The sequence below is a fragment of the Canis lupus genome, chromosome 19 (assembly GCF_011100685.1).
Source record: "Canis lupus familiaris isolate Mischka breed German Shepherd chromosome 19, alternate assembly UU_Cfam_GSD_1.0, whole genome shotgun sequence".
Taxonomy (NCBI): Eukaryota; Metazoa; Chordata; class Mammalia; order Carnivora; family Canidae; genus Canis; species Canis lupus.
Genome location: NC_049240.1, coordinates 31,513,591 through 31,536,961, shown reverse-complemented (window position 1 = coordinate 31,536,961; position 23,371 = coordinate 31,513,591). Strand labels below are relative to the sequence as shown.

At 36.0% G+C, this 23,371-nt stretch overlaps 1 protein-coding gene across 13 annotated transcripts in view; it reads left to right on the top strand.

The window, feature by feature from the left end:
- The window catches only part of PTPN4 (protein tyrosine phosphatase non-receptor type 4), a 208,998-nt gene that overhangs the window by 165,675 nt on the left and 19,952 nt on the right, over positions 1–23,371 (top strand). For all 13 annotated transcript variants that reach the window (XM_038564936.1, XM_038564934.1, XM_038564933.1 and 10 more), the window contains 7 exons: positions 10,117–10,276; positions 11,506–11,589; positions 11,683–11,739; positions 16,851–17,007; positions 19,596–19,762; positions 20,998–21,088; positions 21,172–21,233. In XM_038564936.1, the coding sequence (XP_038420864.1) occupies positions 10,117–10,276; positions 11,506–11,589; positions 11,683–11,739; positions 16,851–17,007; positions 19,596–19,762; positions 20,998–21,088; positions 21,172–21,233 (778 nt within the window). The remainder of the gene's footprint in view (positions 1–10,116; positions 10,277–11,505; positions 11,590–11,682; positions 11,740–16,850; positions 17,008–19,595; positions 19,763–20,997; positions 21,089–21,171; positions 21,234–23,371) is intronic.

Genomic DNA, 23,371 nt, shown 5'->3' with positions numbered 1-23,371 from the left:
TAGTCTCAGAAATTAGGGTAATTGATACAAGCATTTATTTATTCAATATTTTAAAATTTTTATGTATTCATAAATGTGCTTATTTGTTGCTGAGAATTCTTTGTATTGCGCCACCACCACCACCAAAAAAAAAAAACCCTCTTATTATTTTGTTGACTTAGTATGTTCTTAAATCTTTAGTTTCTGCAGATAATATAGCACTGTGTTCAAGCAGTAATATACTAAAAGAGTTTTCTTAATATTTTTCAGGAAGGGAACCATAAGAATGAATAGACAATGGGAAAAGTTTAGTAGCAAAGAAGAAGTAAGATGATCATCATACTGAAAATAAGTTGTAGAAAGTATACACAAAATTCTGTGTTTATACCCTATCACCTTAATGTGTAACATGCTTACCCTCACATTAACATGCAATATCTTGATGTATTGGTTTACACACTGCAGTTAGTCCATATGCAAGTAAAAACAGTGTGAGAATTAGGGGGAAAAGTAAAATTCTTTATAAATGCATAGATAAATAAGAGTAATTGTTGAGAAGAAGGAAGGGGTGTAGGATGTAGTGACTCTCATCAGGGCTGAAGAAAGAGAAGTCTGAGAGTGACGGGTGGAAGAGTAGACAGATTGGTTAGCAAAGCAGGTTAGGTATAGGAGCTCCAGAAACATGACAAGATATACTGGAGGCCCTATAGTTGTCCTCACTATAGGGCCAGCCAAGGAAGAGTGGCTAAGCTCTTAAAACAAGTGGGGGCAGCCCGGGTGGCTCAGCGGTTGAGCCCCTGCCTTCAGCCCAGGGTGTGATCCTGGAGACCCCGAGTCAGGTCCCATATTGGGCTTCCTGCATGGAGCCTGCTTCTCCCTCTGCCTGTGTCTCTGCCTTTCTCTCTCTCTATCTCTATGAATAAACAAATAAAATCTTAAAAAAAAAAAGTGGAATTTTAGTCTCAGTAACATATCTTGGTAAAACGTTTTGTTTTTTGTGTACAGTAAAAAGGATAGAAGAGGAAAGATATACACTGCACAGCGACACACCTGGAGAATAAGTTGACAGGAGATAAGGTTGATGAAAATGTAATTTTTCATTACTTTAAAAAGTATCATTGTAAACTTTGATTTTTAATAATTATATATTTTCTAATTCTGAAACTTTAAAAAGTACAGTAATGAAGCACATGATCAAAATGTTAATTGATTAAATTTAGAATGATATACTCTCAGCACTAGAAATAAACCATATAGAGGAATCTCAAAGCCTGTCATACTGCAGAATAAAACAATTAATTCTCTAGACCAACCCAAATGACTTCAATCCATTTTTTGAAGAGCCCTTTTCTCTCTCTCTCTCTCTCTCTCTCTCTCTCTCTCTCACACACACACACACACACACACACACACACACACGAATACATACACATACAATTGAGTATTTCCATATGTAAATTTTATAGGTTCCTCAAGCCCAAAAAAAAAAAAAAAACCTTTGTTCTGGTTTCCTGACCTTTAATGGAGATGCAAGTTCAGGATGGATTAGAATTGAATGGTTTCTGCTTCCCCATTTGTGCCACAAGAATTTCAAATGCTTGGGCCTCTCTTCAGACATGTATTTTCTGAGGTTTATGTGTTTGTATTCAGTTTTAAATCTCTTAACATTGCATTTAAAGTTTATCCAGTTTTAATTTAAGAATAATGAGAGAATTCTGAAAAGATAAGCTTAATGATAAACATAAAACTTACATTAATTGCTTACAATCAGCTTCAGAAATGATCTCACTGTTCAAGACAACTCAGTGAAATAGCAAAGACCTGTAAATCCCTATTTTGTAGATGATAAAGCCACACTTAACAGAACTTGTCCTAGTTTATAGAACTAAAATTCAGGCCTTCCCTACCTAAGCCAACCAACAGAACTTTGTGTCCTAGACAAGACTTTGTTGATTGATTGACCAATTGGTTGGTTGACTGATATTTGTAATCCAGAGAAAATACTTTACAACTTAGAATCCATAGGTTTTAGTTTTGGCCAAATGTGGAAAGAATTTGGACAAGGTTTTGGATGAATCACAGAGCGTTTCAACATGTATTAGAATAACTCTTCAGATCACCTCACCAGTTTCCTGATTTTTTAGTGAGAACACGGCTTTTCAGGTGAAACATGGGTCCAAATTTCAGTCCCTGGGTACGGTCACCTGCGTCACAAGGAGAAACCACTATTAACTCATAGGTGTATTTATTATGGAAACAAATAGGAGGTTGTTTGTACTGCTTAGAATAAAGTTATCATTTCTAGGGAGGGTTTATTGAAACTACAGTCTACCATTTCCTTCCTTTCTTTAAATGTTTCACAGAAAATTCGACTGTTTTAGTTTGTGATTTTCTGAGAAAAACAATAACCCTCAATTAATTTGAAAACACTAACAGGTGTTTATTTTAGTAAATTCACACCACAAATGTTAATATACTCCCATTAATAATGTAACAAGGAAACTCGGACATTTCTACAAAATCATAAAACATGAGTTGGGTGGTTAAGATTTTATTTTTTATTTTTATTCAAATTGCTAAAGACAGCAACAGAGAGCTGCTGTGACTGCAGAATAAGCAGTTTTACTGCTGCTATTGAAGCATTCATGAGGAAATTTAAAGCTGACTGGATTCAAGTAAACTAGCAAAGTTTTTGCCTACTTGGCTTCACTGACAGATTTAACATCAGTCTAACCTTTTGCTGCTGTGTTACAGTACACATTACATGTAAGATTGCTGCTTTTTAAAATATATTTTTTTGCTGCTGTGTTAAAATATATTGCTCTGTTAACAGCAAAGTGCACTGAAAAGTAACATTTTCATTATTTGCTCTTAACATTTCTTAAAATATCAAAGTTGAAGATAAGCAAGTTATTTATACTGAAAAATCCCAATATGAGAGTTGTGCATTGGAACACTTTTAGAATTATATTCCCATCTCCTCTTCTCCTTTCTATATGTCCAAAAGTTAATACAGGTAGTAGTTTCTCCACAAAATTTTTTGTGTGGATAGATTTGAACACAGTGTTTCAAACTCTGCTCCCATTCACCCCACCACCACCACCACAATTTTAGGCAAGTTACTGGTTTTAAATATATTAAAATCATTGAGTTAGAAATACGTAACTGATTAAAGTGCATGTTATTGGAGCACAGATCTCTACTGATCTAGTATTCTCTCCATTTAAATAATACAGCGGTATTACTACTTATATAACCAAATGGCTTGATAGAAAATAGTCATGTTTGAGATATGGTCTGATAAGTTCTGTTGAGGGCTCAGATAATATAAGAGCTTGCTTAGCCCTTATCTATTTTATAAATTGGCTTCTGAGAAGCATTGTATTTGGAGAAGAGTCTACTGTTATATCAAGTTTGAAAACCTCTGGTTTAAAATAACTTTGCTCCTGCTTTTTTGCAGTTATTTTGTTTAAAGTGCAACTATAGCATAATGTTCAGAGCACAAGCTCTGGATTCAGACTGGGTTTAAAACTTGGTCCCACCGCTTCTAATTATGTGACCTTGACCTTGGGTGAGTCATTTTATCTCTAAGCCTTAATTTCCTCACCTGTTAAAAAAAAAAAAAAAGAATGATAATATCTACCTCAGACGGTTGCTGTGAACAGTAAATAAGATGAATGGTTAAGCAGAGAAAAAGTACTTAGTAGATTAGATGTTAACTACAATAATTGTATAATTTTAGTTAATTGGAGGGATATACTGGCAGCCTTTAAGTATATTTATCAGCCATTTATCTGTCTACATATTTGACGTATGGATGTCTGGTTGAATACAATGAGGAATTCTCCAAATTCATTCATAGCTTTATCCTTAGGCCCTAATCACAAGAGACTCTTTACAGATTTTATAATCCTGAAATATCAAATCCATTTCCTTGAGCTATTTTTGCCTGGACTGTCCCATTCTAGTCTTTTCTAATGAGTCCCCACAGCTTTGCCTGCACTTCATCACTTCCTTTCGCTTTGTTCTTAAAGATTTGCCTTCACTTTGCCTCCTCTGAGCTAAGCCACTGAAAATTTTATGTCCATGCTCAGCTTAACCTAATTCCCATGACAATCTTGATCAACTCTAGCAACATACAGTTGACCCTTGAACACCATAAAGGTTAGGGGTGCCAACACCTACATAGTTGGAAATTCACATATAACTTTTGACTCTCCAAAAACTTAACTGCAAATAACCTGTTTGACTAGAAGCTTTAGTGAAAATATACACAACTGATTGTCACATATTTTGTGTCTTACATGTAATGTGTACTGTATTTTTACAATAAAGTAAGCTAGAGAAGATGTTAATAAAAAAATCATGAGAAAATACATTTATAGTACCATACAGTAAAAAATCTACAAGTATGTAGATTGGCGCTGATCAAACTATGTTGTTCAAGGGTCATCTGTATTATGGATCCTGCAGATACCAGACCACTTTAGGACAAGGAAATAAAAACCAAAGGAGATGTGATGGGAGGAAATGATCAAGCCGTGGGGACTCAGAGGGTGCATTGTATTTGAGGCTGTACTTGGTGGCAGCTAGACTAATTATGTAGGTCACCAGGCTACTGCAACTGCAGTATTCCTAACCTGCCATCCTCCTCTGCCAAATGTCTCCAGTACTCTCTTTTTGGAAACTGAGGTCTGGGACTTGGAGTTTGGTTAAAACCAGGCATCTCAGGTCTGGGAACTTGATTCTGAAATAGATTCTTCCTGATACAGTAACATGACATTTTCAGTTCTATTCTCAATATTTGTCATATCCCTGAGAGTTTTATATGCACGTTTAAATTGCTTGAACGTTAATTAGTAATCAACTTGGAATGGTGTTTACTTTGAAATATTGTAAATGTATTAGCCAACATGTCAAGAAGCCTGAGTTTTGAATCAGGATTTTATATGCATCTTACATAGTGTAAGTATAGTAGGGTTACTGCCCCATGAAAACTTGGATAGCACTAGTGATTACAGTGAGACATGGGCTCCTGGTAGTATCTTAGAGCATTAGAAGAAGCCATCAGTCCTGGCAAGTTTGTATTTGCTGTGTACCAAGGATATGGATTTTGTTTTCTAATCTTAAATTAGAATAAACTTTATGCTTCTATGAATGATATGTATATACAGTTGAACCTTTAGCATTGTTTTTTTAAACACAATTTTCAGGGTTTATCTTGCCTGGTTTTCTTTGATATAAGTAACAAAATAATCCCTTTAGGATTATACTTCTTTCTATACTCTCCTTGTAACAACAGATCTTTTCTACCTCCCATCTTTAAATCCAAAGCATTATCTCTAGTTGTAAAACTCCAACCTTAGCTCTGATGTCTACTTTTTTCTTTGATTCCTATTTCCCTTGTCTTATCTGAACTTTTTGATAGTAGATGCTAGCTTTCTCTTTAAGTCATAGGTCCCTTCTCTCAGTGGAATTATTTCTAATGGGGCTGTCTTCCACTTCGCTGTCTGGTTGTTCTTCCAAAGTATATGATGTCTCTTTATCCAGTTATAATTAGCAATTGTGGGGATTCTTTTATTTTTGCCTAGAAATAGTATCTTTTTTAAGAACTGATCTATTTAATGACATTGTTTAAAATATATTGTAATTTCTAATTATAATGCGTGGTTTATGAAAGTCATCTTCCTAGATAATTGAGTAAGTAATAAATTAACTGTACTCATGATCTCTACATTAGATACAAAGTAGGAAGTTATTTGTTATAATAAATCGAGTTAATACATTTGGAATATGTCTTAAAATGTATTTGATAGCCTTTGTCCAAAATAAGAATGTCAGGAGTCTATTCACATCTTTGATTACTTTGATAGACTGTGTTAGACAGAGATACAAGTAGATGTATAAATAAAAATGAAATTTGGTTCTTGAACATGGAGACATAGAATGGACAGTTATCCAGATTACTGTAAAAGCTCCCAGACTACCTAGCCCTCTGCAACAATCCAGCATCTGGAATGCCTGACCATCATTCTCTGAGAAGTTATTCTAACAAGAAAGTTACATAAAACAATGAGAGAAGGCAGATAGCCCCTTTCCAGAAATCCGAAATTACAGTGTTCTTTCCTGTGTTCTGTCTTGACTAATCCTTTCAGCATGTGCTGTTTTCTCCTTATCTTTTCTCTGGAACTTGGTTTAAATTTCAACCCAAGCCTGTGTGCTTTCACCCTTTTCTTTTCTGTGTCTTCTTGCAGACTTAGTAACCCTGGGTGGGATTTATGTGGGCTGGGGTGTCTGTGGCCTATCTAAAGGCAGCAGCTGATTCTTGGCTTTGACCAGTAGTAATGCAGATCCATTCTTTCCAGAGCTTCCAGCTGTTCCATTCTGGAAATCCAGATATATATGTAAGTTTTAAAATGTAGTCAGTTAACTCACATTTATTAAGAATAAATAATGGGCCAAATGTATTTTGGCCAAAATTGCCCCACAAGCCATGATTTTGCAACCACTCTTTTAGAACAATGATTTCTAATTAGAAAAAATAACTTCTGGAGCTTTTTTGACTATATAATGCCTAATCTTTAATGCCAGTAAGATAGATCGACAATTTTAGCAGAGTGTCTCATAATGTCAGTACTGTCCCTCTTATAACTGAACATTGCCACTGTTAGACCCATACCCACCAAATTTAGTTAAATTAGATGTTGCTTTACAGATCAGGCTTGAGTTTGTTCCTCTTGTGTATTTTAGAACTGTTGTATATTAGGCTGTTGACTGGACCAAGAATAAAGTAAGTTACTCTAACTATTCTGATCTCAACCTTATACTATGCCCTATGGATCTTTAGTTTTGAAGCCGTTTCCTGGGTGTGACAAATAAATGCAAAACTAGAAAAAAAATCTTTGGATAGATGTGGAGTTCAGGGACTTCTGGATTTTGTAAATTCTTGGAGGCTTTGTATCAACTGCTTTTTAGAAATGTCACATATGTGAGGCTGTGCAAGGGGATGTCTGTCTTTGTGTCCTAATCCCTTCTGGCAGGCCATGGTTGAGATCCGTGTCTCTGTTTTCATCTGTAGGAACATTTTCCCATACTGGCAATATTTCAATACATTGGATCTGAAAGCCTTGAGTTCTTGGAGTGGAAACGAGTAGAATAAAAACTAGTATGTTTGGTACCTGTAATCCCTGAACATCAAGGTAGACCTCAAAGAAGGCTTTGCTGAAAAGAGAGATACGTTCTTTTTTGCAGTCCTTACAGACTTCTCAGAATTTTGAGCATTTTATTCCCTAAAGACTTCTATGTGGAAAGTTAGGCTGAGTGGGCATTATGACTTACCAACTTACTTAGTGATTAAGTTTTATATTACAGGGATCCCTGGGTGGCGCAGCAGTTTGGCGCCTGCCTTTGGCCCAGGACGCGATCCTGGAGACCCAGGATCGAATCCCACATCGGGCTCCTGGTGCATGGAGCCTGCTTCTCCCTCTGCCTGTTGTGTCTCTGCCTCTCTCTCTCTGTATGACTATCATAAATAAATAAAAAAAAATGTTTAAAAAAAAAAAGTTTTATATTACATTATGAAAATTTAGGACTATATTCTCTCTTAAGAGAAACTTCTCTGGAGGACCATACAGTTATACCATTTATTTTTAATCCTGGCTGATTTCCTTGGCTAATCAAATTTTTAGCTTCATTATGTATATCCTGCAGGTATTTAGCAGTGAGCCTCTAAGCTTCACACCTTCTCTACCTAGGGAGAGCATAGATATTAAAGAGCTACTCTGACACTACTTTCTGTATCCACTATCTTGGGATAAATTATGCTGTGGTAGCAAATTACTCCACCTTATAGTGACTTACAACAACAAAGCTTATTTCTTTCTTGAATTAATTTGCTCATGGATCATCTGTGGCTCTACTCCATGTCAGGTCTGTTCCAGGACCCAAACTCTTATTTGGAGCATGGCAAGTCTCATGACCAAGGAGAAAGAGAAGCATAATAAACTGTGAATTTTTTGTTTCTTAAAGTGACCACTTCTGGGGCACCTGAGTGGCTCAGTGATTGAGCATCTGCCTTTGGCTCAAGTTGTGATCCCGGGTCCCTGGGATCAAGTCCCACATTGGGCTCCTCACAGGGAGCCTGCTTCTCCCTCTGCCTATATCTCTGCCTTTCTCTTTCTCTTTCATGAATAAATAAATAAAATCTTTTTTAAAAAGCTAAAACAGGGGATCCCTGGGTGGCTCAGCGGTTTGGCGCCTGCCTTTGGCCCAGGGCGCGATCCTGGAGTCCCGGGATCGACTCCCACATCGAGCTCCCTGCATGGAGCCTGCTTCTCCCTCTGCCTATGTCTCTGCCTCTCTCTCTGTCTTTCATGAATAAATAAATAAATAAATCTTTTTAAAAAATATAATTAAAAAAAAAAAAGCTAAAACAAAAGTGACTACTTCTACTCACATTTCATTGGCCAGAACAAGTCATATGGCCAAGCCTAATGTCAACCAGAGGATATACAATTTTTGAGCAATGATGCCATCTAATGTAGTTCCACTTCCTCAAGACCTTACAGCTTATATCTTAGGCATCTGTTGTTACTTAACAAAAAAGCAAAACTGGATAAAATCTGTGCCTGAATAGTACAGTAGCAGCCATGTAACTTGACATAGCAGTTTTATCAATTCTCTTACGGGACCTTAGGCAATGGATAGTAATTCTTTTATTTTCCCAAAGGCCTCCTGGCATCCCAGAGATAAATAACAACCTCAGTAATAGTCACTGCTCTTACCATGTGAACCATTTCCTCTTACTTTACTTAATCTCCTTGCTTCCGCAATCTCTTTGGATACATGCTTCCTAGTAAATTGAACTACTGGTTCCCCCTTCTGGCCTTTGTGAAAAACTCACAAGTAATGTTATTACATATACTATTCTGGGTTTAAAAAAACTACCGTTTTTACTTTGAAGCTCCTCCTGCCTAGCTCTTTTTATCAATCCTTGGCTATCAGAAATTGAGTCTTATGCTCCCTAATGTTAACTGGATTTTGTTTCTTTAAATTATGTACACCAACACTGTCGTGTCCAGTTTTGTCTCCTTAGTGAGCTCAGCACTCTTACTCAGATTCTAATCTTTGTTGCAGTACTGAGTTCATTATTTTCATGAATTATGTTTTATTTCTGAGTAAATTGTGCCAATCACAAGTTCTCTAGATGTACCAGATGTGTGGAATGGCTCAAACTCTTAATTCTGATTTCTCTTTGGTTGCCTTTTTTCCTGGCTATCTTTGTGACTCCATTGAAAACCTTATTTTAAAAAAGTGATTTGGAAAGGAATGTATACTATTATAGTAGATTAATAAATATCATAAATATCTTCATAGTGGTACCCTTAAAGTATATTTGATTATTATATAGAATTGTTTACAGATTTGGTAAAGTAGGGAATTTGATATATTACTTAAAAAGTTAAGAAATATTTCATTAAACAGTAACACTTGCAAATAAATATGGTATTTTTTTATTTATTCATGAGAGACACAGAGAGAGGCAGAGACATAGGCAGAGAGAGAAGCAGGCTCCCCTCAAGGAGCCTGATGTGGGACTCGATCCCAGGACTCCAGGATCACGATCTGAGCCAAAGGCAGATGCTCAACCACTGAGCCACCCAGGCATCCCTAAGTAATGGTATTTAAAGCTTGTCTCTAAATAAATAAATAGATAGATAGATAGATAGATAGATAGATAGATAGATAGATAGATAAAGCAAGCAAGCTTGTCTCCTGGGGCAGCCTGGGAGGCTCAGCGGTTTAGTGCTGCCTTCAGCCCAGGGCATGATCATGGAGTCCCAGGATCGAGTCCCACGTCAGGCTCCCTGCATAGAGCCTGCTTCTCCCTCTGCCTGTGTCTCTGCCTGTCTCTCTCTGTGTCTCTCATGAATAAATAAATAAAAATCTTTTAAAAATAAATAAATAAAGCTTGTCTCCTACTAGACATTGTAAATTTCTAATTTGCATAAAACCTATTCCTAGGTTTTATGTTATTTTGTTTTGTTTTGTTTTGGTTTTGACCATAGCTTTTAAAATAACAGTTGTAGAAGACAGTTTCCAAAATACAAATTTTTTTTTTTCCTTTCTCCTATCCAGATCACAAGAGACCCCTGGAGATGGGCAGCCTCCAGCTTTACCACCCAAACAATCCAAGAAAAACAGTTGGAACCAAATTTATTATTCACATTCTCAACAAGATCTGGAAAACCATATTAGTGAAACATTTGATGTTCCATCTTCTCCTGAAAAATCTACTGTGAGTAGCTTTCAGATATTCTCATGTCGCTTTGAAATTTTTAAATTGGAAATAAAATTTTTTATACTGTAGTGTGTTTTCTCTGTAAATTTTATTATTATACTTTCTCTTTTTCATCATAATGTTGCTAATGAATTTTGCCATGATATAACCCAATTGTGGAATTTCCTTATATCATTACTCTAAAAGTCCATTCTTGACAAATTTATGTTGAATTTAGTTTTGCAAAACACACATTTTCAGAACAAATGCTAATGAATAATCCATTAAATACCATTAACTGTATTATATAATTCAGTGAATACAGAGACTATCATTTCATCAACCTTTTGAAATTGAGTACAGGTTCCTGGAATATATAACCACCCTCTGTTCTATAAAATATATTTATGAATCGTGTTGGTACTTTTCCCTTAGAGAACATGCTTTTACCACAACAAAAATGGTAAATTTTTAGAATCCTCTGATTTATGAATTTTCATTGCTTTCTCAAGTAGATACAAATAAACCGAAAGTAAGAATGTCAGTAAATTTTAGAGATACACTGTATTCATGAAGATGTATTAAGACAGAGAAATATGGGTCTATTTTAGGAAACTTAAAGGGACATGAGGGAATGAAATAAGGTGCAAGGAGAAACCATATATGTGAAATGGTTCAAATGTATAGAGATAGAAAATAGGTTAATGATTGCAGAGTAATAAGGAATGGGGGTGATGGGATGGGAAATGACTGGTAATGGGTACAGGGTCTCTTTGGGACATGATGACAATTTTTTAAATTAAATGGTCGTGGTATTTCTATAACTGTGGCTATAATAAAAATTATTGAATTATATACTTTGAAATGTATAGCATTTGAATTATATTCCAATAAATCAGTTTTTAAAAGCAGAGGGAGGAATGTGAATTCATGCAACACTTATGAACACTTACTGTGTGCAAGACTTTGATCTGGGTTCCAAGGATCTTGCAATTAATAACTGCATTCGTAATACCTATTCCTCCTTGCACTCAGTCTAGCGTGCTAGGGCAAGGAGACTGTATCTAATTGGTGTAACTGCAAGTTATTAGTCAAAATTTACGTTCCTGAATTAGCATTTGAATTTAAATTATGCTTTTTTATATGCTATAGATAATATCAACATACAAAAAGCATGCATCATGTGTATCTTTGAAGAAGAGATTATAAATGAGGAAAATTATGTTATTTATTTTTGTCTTTTTAAGCCTAATGGTGGTATTCCACAAGATAATCTTGTTCTAATCAGAATGAAACCTGATGAAAATGGAAGGTTTGGATTCAATGTAAAGGTAACTGAGAATTTACATTGTATTCAGTTTTTAAATTAAGATATGTATATTTTGGTAATATTTGACTAAAATCTGACTTGCTCTGTTGTTCAGGGAGGATATGATCAGAAGATGCCTGTGATTGTGTCTCGAGTAGCACCAGGAACACCTGTGAGTTATCTGAATGTGGCTTTGTATAAATAAAATATCGCATACATAATCATATAGTTATAGAGATTCCTCACAAAACCCAGGGATAGGAATGCAATCAGACCTCTACAAAAAAAACTTAAAATGAACATCAGAACTCCCTGTTTTTCATCTCTATTTCTTTTTATGTTCCGTTCTTTCTCATTGCAAACCAGTTTGTTCAAGGGATCACCCTCATCTCTGTAGCTCCTCTAAGTAAGATACAGTCTAAATAAAAAGAGTGTACTTAGTACCAGTTTCCAGTTAGTCCTATAGCATCACCACCACACACTCTCTACTTTCACAATATGATTGTGACCCCTGCATCTCTACTAAAGAGAAATTGTATAGCTATCACTATTTTCCTCAGTTGATATAATGGGCTACTAGTAACTTCCAGATTCATATATTATCAGCTCAGCCAACCAGAGGGATTAAACCTCAATCCAGTTTACAGACTCCTGGGAAGTGAACTCTTCATAGATCCAACTTGTATCAGATGTCTACTTTTCTTTTCTTTTTTTTTTTTAAAGACTTTATTTATTCATGAGAGACAGAGAGAAAGAGAGGCAGAGACACAGGCAGAGGGAGAAGCAGGCCCCATGCAGGGAGCCTGATGTGGGACTCGATCCTGGGTCTCCAGGATCAGGCCCTGGGCTAAAGGCAGCACTGAACCGCTGAGCCACCCGGGCTGCCCCAGATGTCCACTTTTCAACAAAAGCACTTGTGAGCAGAGGGTACAGGACAAGAGTATGATGTATGAAATGCCTCCTGAACCTATTATGCATATGAAGGATAGGGACAGAGATCAGGGAAGTCTTCAAATTATTTATTAGTACATAAATGGTGGAAAATATATGTGTGGGACAGACTGCAAAGGAGAAGATGAAAGATTCATAAATTTTTCCCTGTAGATAATATCTAAAATAGAAAACTAAAGGAAAACAAAATGTGAGGGTGTTGTTTAGAAATACTGAAGTAGGTACAAAAGATGTAGCTAAAATGTTGAAAGAAGTTGCCTGGGGTAGAGGGATGGTAGAGAAAAACACAAGAAATGGCTTCTTGTCTTAGTAATCTTATGACCTAGTCAGTTCTTTGAGATGTTTAATATATAACTTTACTAAAAATAGAAATTAAGCTACAATTTTTTTTCATCAGATACATATATCTTTTGACCTATTGATTCCACTTTTAGCAATTTCCTCTAATAAAGCAGTTGGACTAGGGAACAAAGGATACACAAGGACGTTCGTTGTAATACTGTTTATAATAAAAATGGGATGACAAAAATGTACATCGTTAGGTTTGGTGAAATAAATGTGCTGTTTTGCAGCTGTTGAAATGATGGATGATGGAGCTCCATATACATAATGGAAATATGTTCATAAAATGGTGTTATAGAAAATGCAGCAAGACAAAATCAGAGAGACAAACCAAAAGAGACTCTTAATCATAGGAAACAAACTGAGCCTTGATGGAGAAAGGGGGTTGGGAGATGGAGTAACTGGGTGATGGGCATTAAGGAGGGCCTGTGATGGAATGGGCACTCAGTGTTTTATGCAACTGATGAATCACTGACCTCTACCTCTGAAGCTAATAATACATTATATGTTAATTGTATTTAAATTCAAAAATTAACTTGAAAATGCTTATTATTGATCTACATGTATGTTTGATACAACTTATAAATTTTTACATTTATTTATTTTTTTCATTTTGGAGGGAGGAGGGGAGGGGCAGAAAAAGAATCTTAAGCAGGCTCTGTACCCAGCACAGAGCCAAACTCGGGGCTCAATCTCACAACCTTGAGATCTGAGATCATGACCTAATTCGAAATCAGGAGTCACTCATTTGATTGACTGAGCTATCCAGGCACCCTTAATCCAGTTTTTTAACATGTGAGTTAGCACATTAAAAAGTCTGGAAACAAACAAAGTCTGTTTGCTCAGACTGTTAATAGCATTTCATCTGGGTAGTAGAATTATTGGGGTTTATCTCTTCTGTATTCCTCTTTTTAATTGTCCGAATCATGACAATGAGAATGTATTGTTCTTGTAATTAGAAAAAATAATGAGAGGATCCCTGGGTGGCTCAGCGGTTTGGCTCCTGCCTTCGGCCCAGAGCGTGATCCTGGAGTCCCAGGATCTAGTCCCACATCGGGCTCCCTGCATGGAGCCTACTTCTTCCTCTGCCTGTGTCTCTGCCTCTCTGTGTCTCATGAATAAAAAAAATCTTTTTAAAAAATAATCTTTTTTTATTTATATACCACTTGTAATAGTGAATGACACAAAAGAAATAGTAATTTTCCTGAGCAGTGAATGTGTATCATTTTCAATTAAGTCAGATGTTCAGGGAACTTTATATAGACAGGTTCATTTCCAAATAGAATCCTTTGACTCTAAATTTTCTTTTTAGGTTGTACAGATTATTGGTAATTTTTTCTTTCTGTCTTGTAGAACTATGTCCCATATATTGGCTAAGGGGTGCCTGGCTGGTTCAGTTGGTAGAGCATGCTACTCTTGATCTCTGGGTCATGAGTTCAAGCGCCACATTGGATTGGAAAGGCTAGAAAACAGACTCATATTTTAAAGATAAGAGAAAACACAAAAGTTCCCAAAAGACCGAGAATGAAAGACAAGAAAGGGATAGAAATTAAAACAAACAGTGAAGCATAATAATAGTTAAGGAAGGAAGAATGAGGCTTCCAGAAGGAGAAAATAAAAATTATTTTAAAAATAAAGTATATTGGCTGTGGGCTCCTGGGAGGCTTAGTTGGTTAAGCATCCAATGCTTGGTTTCATCTCAGGTCATGATCTCATGATGGTCATAGAATGGAGCCGTGTATTGGGCTCCATGATTAGTAGGGAATCTGCTTGAGATTCCCTCTGTCCCTCTCCCCACTCTTGCTCTCTTGCTCTCTCTCTAAAATAAGGCTTTTTAAAAAATATTGACTGCATTTATAAGAATAATAAAAATTTATTATCTTTACATTATCTTATTAATTTAGAGATGATCACAGGTTTCCAGTTGTAAACCTCATTTTAGGTGATTGGGGGAGAAGAACAGGATTTCAAATATTTTAATGTTAGTTTTTATATTGGACATCTTCTGAAATGGATAAAATAATGCCCAATTCTTCAGTTCCCAATTGAAGTCATGTTTTTCTTTCTGTCTACTAATTGTACTATTCACAAAGTAAGGTGAGAGGATAACTATTTGCACTAGCCCATTACATATCTCCCAGTTCACTACTGTTTGGGTACTGCAAAGGCAATTACAAAAACTTGGGACTAAATTGGTACACAAAAGTATCACCCTGCTAGTGCACAGAGAGAGTATGTGAATGTCATCTGCTCCACCACAAGAAGTAGAGATAGAAAAGAAGCAACTAGAGAGAACGGTCATAACCTCTAAACTTGAATTTTCTGTATTTTAATGCTTTGCATTGAATTATCTCATTTTTGTCTTTGCAACTCTATGAAATAATTAGTGGAGATACCTGCTTCATTTTCAGAGTCTCATGTGTCTAAAATCACACACTTCATAAGCAGCCAAGGAAGAACTTGGCTTTTAGACCAGTGCTCTTTCCGCTAGTGACAGTACTTGTTGTATTTGTTGACTTTCTATTATGAAAGAATATATGAATTTGAGTAGTTGTGCTTTCATTTCTTTAAGCTCCCTTTGTTGTAAGGTCCAACCCAGTCATTTCCTTCTCTATTCAACCTATCATCCTTCCTGACTTGACTTCCATATGTTCTCATTGCTATGTTCCTGGAGCATGCTGTCTATATTTCTGCTTACTTCTTTTAGCTTAATTATGCCTTTGTTTTCTCAATAAAATGGCAGTCCTCAGTAACACAGTAGTGCAGGACAGCAAAGACAACTGTGCAAGGAGATCTTGGTAGTCAATGGGAAAAGTTATGCTTTCTATGACCTTTAAATTTTTTATCAAATAATTTAAATCTCTTTTAGTTCCCATTAAAAATGTATAGAGAGGTGAAAAAATAGTAAAACTAATACTGGCTTAGTATCCTGTAATCCAAATCACTAGAAACACTGAGAAATAAAGTATTCTGTTACCTTGAGGAAGTACTTTGAGCAGTGGCTTGTTGTTGCCCTTATTGTCATATAACTTAAAATACAGGGGGAGCATTTTTCTCTCCTTGGCAAATGTCCTACTCATTTCTAAATTTGAATTCACTTTCAACATTTTATCTTGTGTATTTTCAATGTTGTGAAATGTGACCTTCAGTGAGAATTTTTTTGCCAGCACCACTTCCTTGAGGACATCGTCATCCTTCTCATCAGTGCCATTTTCATCATTTATGTTAATAAGCGTGCCTTCACTGAATTCCCTTCACTGCATGTATGGAGACTATCTAACAGTAGTAGTGTCAGTATTTCCACTATCAGTGGTTCACTTTCGATTTGAATGTTCTTCTATCACTATCACTCTTTTGTTTCTTTGCTGTGTTTTTAGCTTTTCTGGTTGGTTGCCTATTTACATGGGTTTATCAGTGGGAGACAAGCTGGGGGACATAAGTGCCTGCTTTGCTATCTCTGCATGAACTGATGAACAGATGCACAACAGATCACCAGCCGACTTTGAAAGAAATAATGTGATTGGTCACTGATCATGATGTGTGTCTGTTATTTATGAAGTGATTTGTAGACTCATGTGCTAGTAGCAAAGCTCATCCTTTATGCAGTTATTCACAATTTATTGTGGTAAATAGAATTTGAATGTTGTTAGGGGATTGGTGTTATTTAACTAAACTGTGGTAACAGATTTGTACATACCTGGACAGTGCAGAGTAAGGGCTGTCATTATCTACGCACCTTGAGGTTATTAATCTTATCTGTATATCTAGACATTAAAATAGGGCATCAAGGATAAAAGTTGTTGAAAGAAAAGGGGAAAAAAGCAGCTTCATTCATAGATTTCTGCTTTTTGCAAATAGAAAAATAAATGGGCAGATGCTCTTCTCTATGTACTTTTCATTCTTCTGCTGGAGAGTATAAAAACATATTCCTGTGCTTTACTTTCAGAAAGCCATATGCACATCTAAAACCTTATTTATGTTACATTACAGGCTGACCTCTGTGTCCCTCGATTGAATGAAGGGGACCAAGTTGTACTGATCAATGGTCGGGACATTGCTGAACATACCCATGATCAAGTTGTCCTGTTCATTAAAGCTAGCTGTGAGACACATTCTGGGGAACTCGTACTCCTGGTTCGACCTAATGGTAAGTACTCTATGTAGCACGGGATATTTTTGTAATTTGTTAGTATTTGTTACTGGACACAGCAACCAGAGTGGGCTTTTTAAAACGTAAATTATGTCATGTGGTTTCTTGCTGAAAGCACAGTGGCTTCCATTCATACTTGGATTAAAATTCAGTTCTTGGCTCCTTGCCTGTCACACAGCCTTGCTCACTCTGTCCTTTGCTGGCTTTTTTTTGTTGTTGTTCCTTCTGCCTAAAACACTCTCCTTGATTTTGATAGGACTTACACTCTCACTTCATTCAGGTCTCTGCTCAGCTCTCATCCCCAGAAAGTCCTTTTCTTCTGACCACTGTTGCTGAAATATCTTCCCACTTCGCTCAGTTGCTCTAGTAGTGGTAGGTATGCAGTAAGTAAATGAGTACATTTTGAACCACTTTTAGAAAACTCTAGCGAGCTATAGTTAAAATCCTGTCTTTGTTGGCAGTAAACAATGCCAGTAACCTAATCATTTCATTCCTTATCTGGACAGCTGACTTGTTAATTCATAGCCAAAGTTCCAGGTTTGGAGGAACCTTAATGCCATACACTCTCGCTCCTTTGCTGATTGCTTGAGTTTCCCCAACAACAGCCTCAAGATCAATCACCCTGGCAGTGTGCAGCACTCAGCACTCTGAAGCACTTCAATTTCCTCTTGGGTAGCTTGAACTATTAATTGAATTAAAATTCATCTTCTTTCAGTCTCTTTGTTCCCAATTCTGTCCCTTTATGCTATGCAAAAAAAGTTAAATCCCCCTTCAGTTTTTGACAGTAGCTAATTTTACCAGAAACCTTCCCTCTTTCTCCAGTATAACAATCCCAGATCCTTCTGTGTTCATATGCCATTGTTTCAGATTTCCATAACGCTCCATCAGGCTCCTCAGAGAAAGGTTCTTATATGTCTTCAGCCTGCCATTAGACACATTCTTCTAGTTTTATTCCCAACAGTTTGCAATCATAGTTTTAGCCACAAGGGTAATTATTGGTTAATGCCTCGCTACTGGTTGTTATATACCATGGGGAACTAAAATGTAGTCAGAACTTGAGCCATTCCCCACCCCACCACACCCAACCCTGCAAAGTTTTCCAAGAAAGTTCCTTTAAAAAAATAAAAATAAAGAATTGTCATTTTGTCTCTTGGGTACAAACAGGCTTTTTTTTTTTTTTTTTTTTTTGGCTTTTATAGGCATTTTCATTTTATCTTCTCTACTTTGTGTTTTTCTGCATTCGTGGTCTAGAATTGGTTTTCTAAGAAAAATCTAAAGACTTCAACAGAACATTCTATTTTGACTTTTCAAGGAACTCCTTCATTTAGACTTGATATGTAGGTGATTCATTATTAGGCATTTTCTGTCACATAAAGCAACTAAAGTTTTTTACTAAGACCTAGTACTCTATTTTGTTTCTTCCATTTTCTCTTGATAACACATCCTAAAGAACCTAATAGTAAGTTCTACACATAGGCTATTTTGCATATTCTTATTTAATCTTTACACCCGTCCAATGAAAGATGAATTATGCCCACTTTACAGTTGAAGGCAGTTTAGCACCAAGACACTCAGTTACCTGCTCATAAATTCATGAACCAGATTATGAACAAAGTTCCATATAATGGAAAAGGCATGGCATTTTGCAATTCCAAATCACTTTGCTTATATTTTAAATTAGGAGAGGAAATTACCTAGGGTTTACTTCTTTACAAAAGATCTTTCTGTTGTTTTTATCATCAGAATCTGGACTGAGGGTAGGGCACATCTGGGTAGCTCAGTCAGTTAAGCACCTGACTCTTGATTTCAACTCAGGTCATGATCACAAGGTTGTGAGATCGACCCCAGTATGGGATTCCTTGCTGGTAGTGGAGCCTGCTTATGATATTCTCTCTCATTCTCTTTCTCTTTCTCTCTCTCTCTCTCCCTCTCCCCCCACCCCCCCACCCCCACCCCCACTCCCACTCCCACCCCTACTCCTCGCCTCTCCCACTTGCATGGACACCGCTCTCTATCTCTCAAAAAAAAAAAATCTGGACTGGGACCTGTATTTATTTTTAGTATGTCCCTTTTTATTTTTTTTAATTTATCATTTCCCTTTTTACTTAAAACAACATATAATCAAACTTTATGTTTACAAAACGTATCAGAAACAGGCAGCCCCAGTGGCGCGGCGGTTTAGCACTGCCTACAGCCCAGAGTATGATCCTAGAGACCCAGGATTGAGTCCCACATCGGCCTCCCTGCATATATATACACAAACACACACACAGACACATACACACAGACACACACACACACACGTCTCTGTTTCTATTTTTGTTCTAGGTTCCACAATTTAAGGGCAGGTCTGTTCTTAGCTGATTCTTGACAGTTCTTTTTCTAATTGTCTCTTCAGGTTATAGACATTTTTAGCAATATGGCCAAGAATGTTTCTTTTTCCTAAAGGTACAGCAAAGTTCAGCTTCACAGCTACTCGGTCCCTTACACAGTGGCACTAGATTCAAATCTGATTAATTCATCTGGTAAATTCTTTGCTGGTTTATTAAGATTTCCATGTGGCTTTTTTGTTTTTGTTTTTTTAGCTGTATATGATGTAGTGGAAGAAAAGCTAGAAAATGAGCCAGACTTCCAGTACATTCCTGAGAAAGCCCCACTAGATAGCATCCATCAGGATGACCATTCCCTGCGGGAGTCAATGATTCAGCTAGCTGAGGGGCTTGTCACTGGAACAGTCCTTACACAATTTGATGTAAGTAATATTGTAGGGAAAGGATGTTGGACCATATTTTTAAATTAATTTCATGGTTTCTTAACTGTCTAATCTATCATTTATATTTTATAAACTAAAATGGTATTCTGTGAAATATTTGGCATAATAAATATTCTAAAATACGTAGTTTTAAATATTGCTTCCAAAATGCTAGCTATGGGGCAGCCCGGTGGCTCAGTGGTTTAGCGTCACCTTCTGCCCGGGACCTGATCCTGGAGACCCAGGATCGAGTCCCTCGTCAGGCTCCCTGCATGGAGCCTGCTTCTCCCTCTGCCTGTGTCTCTGCCTCTCTCTCTGTGTGTGTTTCTCATGAATAAATAAATAAAATCTTAAAAAAAAATGCTAGCTGTAGTTACATAAATAGATATCTTTTTAAAAGAGAGAAATAAGGAGATTTTATGAGTAATGTCATCAAACTAAATTTTTTTCTGTAATTAAACAGCTATTTTTATGAAAGGTAGCAGAGGAAGATAGGCTATGGTACAGCTAAACTCCTAGGTTAAAGGAAAATGACTTTTGTACTTCATCATATTTAATCTTTTATCTATCTAGTTGGTCACATGTTTGTTGCTCTAAAGTATGTGCTATTCATAAGTGACTATAAAACATTTGTGACAAAAAAAAACATTTGTGACTATAAATTATTTAGGGCGTGTCAGTTTTTCTTTTAAGAAGTCCTTGGTTCATATACTGTGTACACCTCACCAAATTAAATGAAAGCTAAATGTTTTCTGCAGATTTGCTCTTTAATACCTTAGATATTCTTCTGTAAGCAAAATTATTTTCACTTGCTTTTATCATTAAAAAACTACAATATAGGGATCCCTGGGTGGCGCAGCGGTTTGGTGCCTGCCTTTGGCCCAGGGTGCGATCTTGGAGACCCGGGATCGAATCCCACATCGGGCTCCCGGCGCATGGAGCCTGCTTCTCCCTCTGCCTGTGTCTCTGCATCTCTCTCTCTCTCTGTGACTATCATGAATAAATAAATATTAAAAAAAAAAAAAAAACTACAATATATAATTCATGTCAAAAATTATGCAGAATCAGCTTCTTGAATTTGGTTCAATACCCTACTAGCCTCGGGTATGTCATTGCATGGATGAGGTATCCTAAGGAAAAACATATTTGTTGTAGCATAGAAATAAGTCTGAAAAACAAAATAATCTCTTAATGTCTTTTTTGACTCATCTTATACCCTCCCCCCCTTTTTTTAGCAACTGTATCGGAAAAAACCTGGAATGACAATGTCTTGTGCCAAATTACCTCAGAATATTTCCAAAAATAGATACAGAGATATTTCGCCTTGTAAGTATCTACATCTCTGTTTGTTAAGTTTAATCTTTTTAGCATTACTTTATTAAAATATTCTTCTCTTAAATTATTTTCAGATGATGCTACACGGGTCATTTTAAAGGGTAATGAAGACTATATCAATGCAAATTATATAAATGTAAGTTTATTTTTATTAAGCTTTTGTCATTCAGAATAAGAAGGAACACTGTAAACTTTGAGGTTCATTCTTGAGAGAATGTTAACACTGTTAGATATTGAAAAATATTATAAATTTAATGTTAAAAAATAATTCGGGGTGTGCCTGGATGGCTCAATGGTTGAGAGTCTGCCTTTGGCTCAGGTCGTAATCCTGGGGTCCTGGGATCAAGTCCCATGTTGGGTTCCACACAGGAAGCCCGCTTCTCCCTCTGCCTATATCTCTGCTTCTCTATCTCTCATGAATGAATAAATAAAATCTTTGAAGATAAATAGTTTGATACTGGCATATTAGCATATGCATAGAGTAGTGGAATAGAATAGTCTAGAAATAGGTTGAAATAATTACTAGACTGTTATTTATGGTAGAGATGGACTTTTAAATCATTGAAGATAAAAATAGATTAGTAAATGGGTTGTGTAATATACCTAGATATAATCTAGAATATATCATTGTAGGAGGTTTTCCTTCCCTTGTAGGGAGATAAAAGGATTACCAACTTCTTTTCTTACTTTGTAATGTAAAAAATGTCAAATATATAAAAGTAGAAGTAAAATGAACCTTCACATACACCTCATTCAGTTCAGCAGTTGTCAACTACTCATGCCCCCACACATCCAGATTGTTTTAAAACAGATCCAGTTTTCATGTCATTTATGTATAGAGACTTCACCTACTCACTCTTGATGTAACGTATTTTAGTTATGTCAAAATATAAACGTTAAAAAATGGAATCCTGAATGTACTTGGAGGATATCTATGAAATTGTTTAAAATCTCAGAAAGGGAAAGACTTTTCTACATTTAGACTCTTGTCTACACTCACAAAAAGTACAAATCAAAACTGGAAAGAATGACTATTTTTCACCTATTAGACTTCAAATATCAAAGAGTGTGGTAATGCCATTTACAAGTCTTTGTCCTTTTTCTGAAATCTTGGGGTCAAATATATTTTAGGATTCAGAATTTTTTGGATTTTTTAAAGATTATTCAGTGCTTGTACCATAGACTGTAATAAGTAACATCCCTAGCAGACTTATAAGACATTACCCTGTAATCAGTGTATTGATAGTCAGTAGCAAACCATGGATAGTACCAGAAAATGGGACTTGTAAAGACTTGAAGTAGTCTTAGATTATTAGTTCAGGTCAGATATTGTAGTCAGATGAGTCCAGATTAGGTCAAATGTACCAAAAAAGGACAGACTTACACTTCAGAGCACTGAGAGTTTCAGAATTGTGAATAAGGGATTATCAGTATATTAAGGAGACTATCGGAGAATAAGCATTTTTGTACATTTTTGGTGGAAGTATTAATGGGTACAACCTCTTTAGAGAGGTAACTAATAAAATGTTAGGTTTGCAAAACTATTCAGTGCAACTTTGTTTATCATAGCAAATAGATTACCAGCAAGTTAAATGTTCATTAAATAAATTATAGTATATTTACGTAGTAGAGCCATTAAAAAGAATAAAATTTTGTGTATTAATCTGACATCTCAAAAAAAAAGCAGAAAAAGAGAACAGGTACAGAACATTATAAGCTACCTTTTATATTTTACAGAAAACTGAGTTTGCATCTACATTTGTGTGTTATATGTAGAGTATCTCCAAAAGGGTATATTAGAAATTAGAAAAAAAAGATTGCCTTCTTGGGTGTGAACCAGAGGCTGGGGTGGGAGGGAGACCTCTTTCTTTATTTACCCTTTGGTATTCTTCGGTGCTACATGTATGTGTCACCTTTTCTTCTTAAGCCTCAAAAAGTAGTAGAATGATGACTCATCTTCCCCAAATACTCAGGATCTTACATCTTCCTGAAAATAATAATTAAATTTTTTTACTATCTTTTTTATGTGTGTATGTATTATATATACACATACATATGTATACATAATTTGTAAAGTCTGAACTAAAACAAATGGCAGAATTCTTGCTCATTGCAAATTTTACCAATAAGCTGTTTAGAAACAAGTATTCTTTCTGTATCAACTCTCTGCCTCTAAAGCAGGATTTTCTGTAAAGCTGCTCTTAAACCCCTAAGAGTGCTTTGGAAAATATTTGAATTTCTGTTTCCAATAATTAAAAGATAAATATGTGTAAC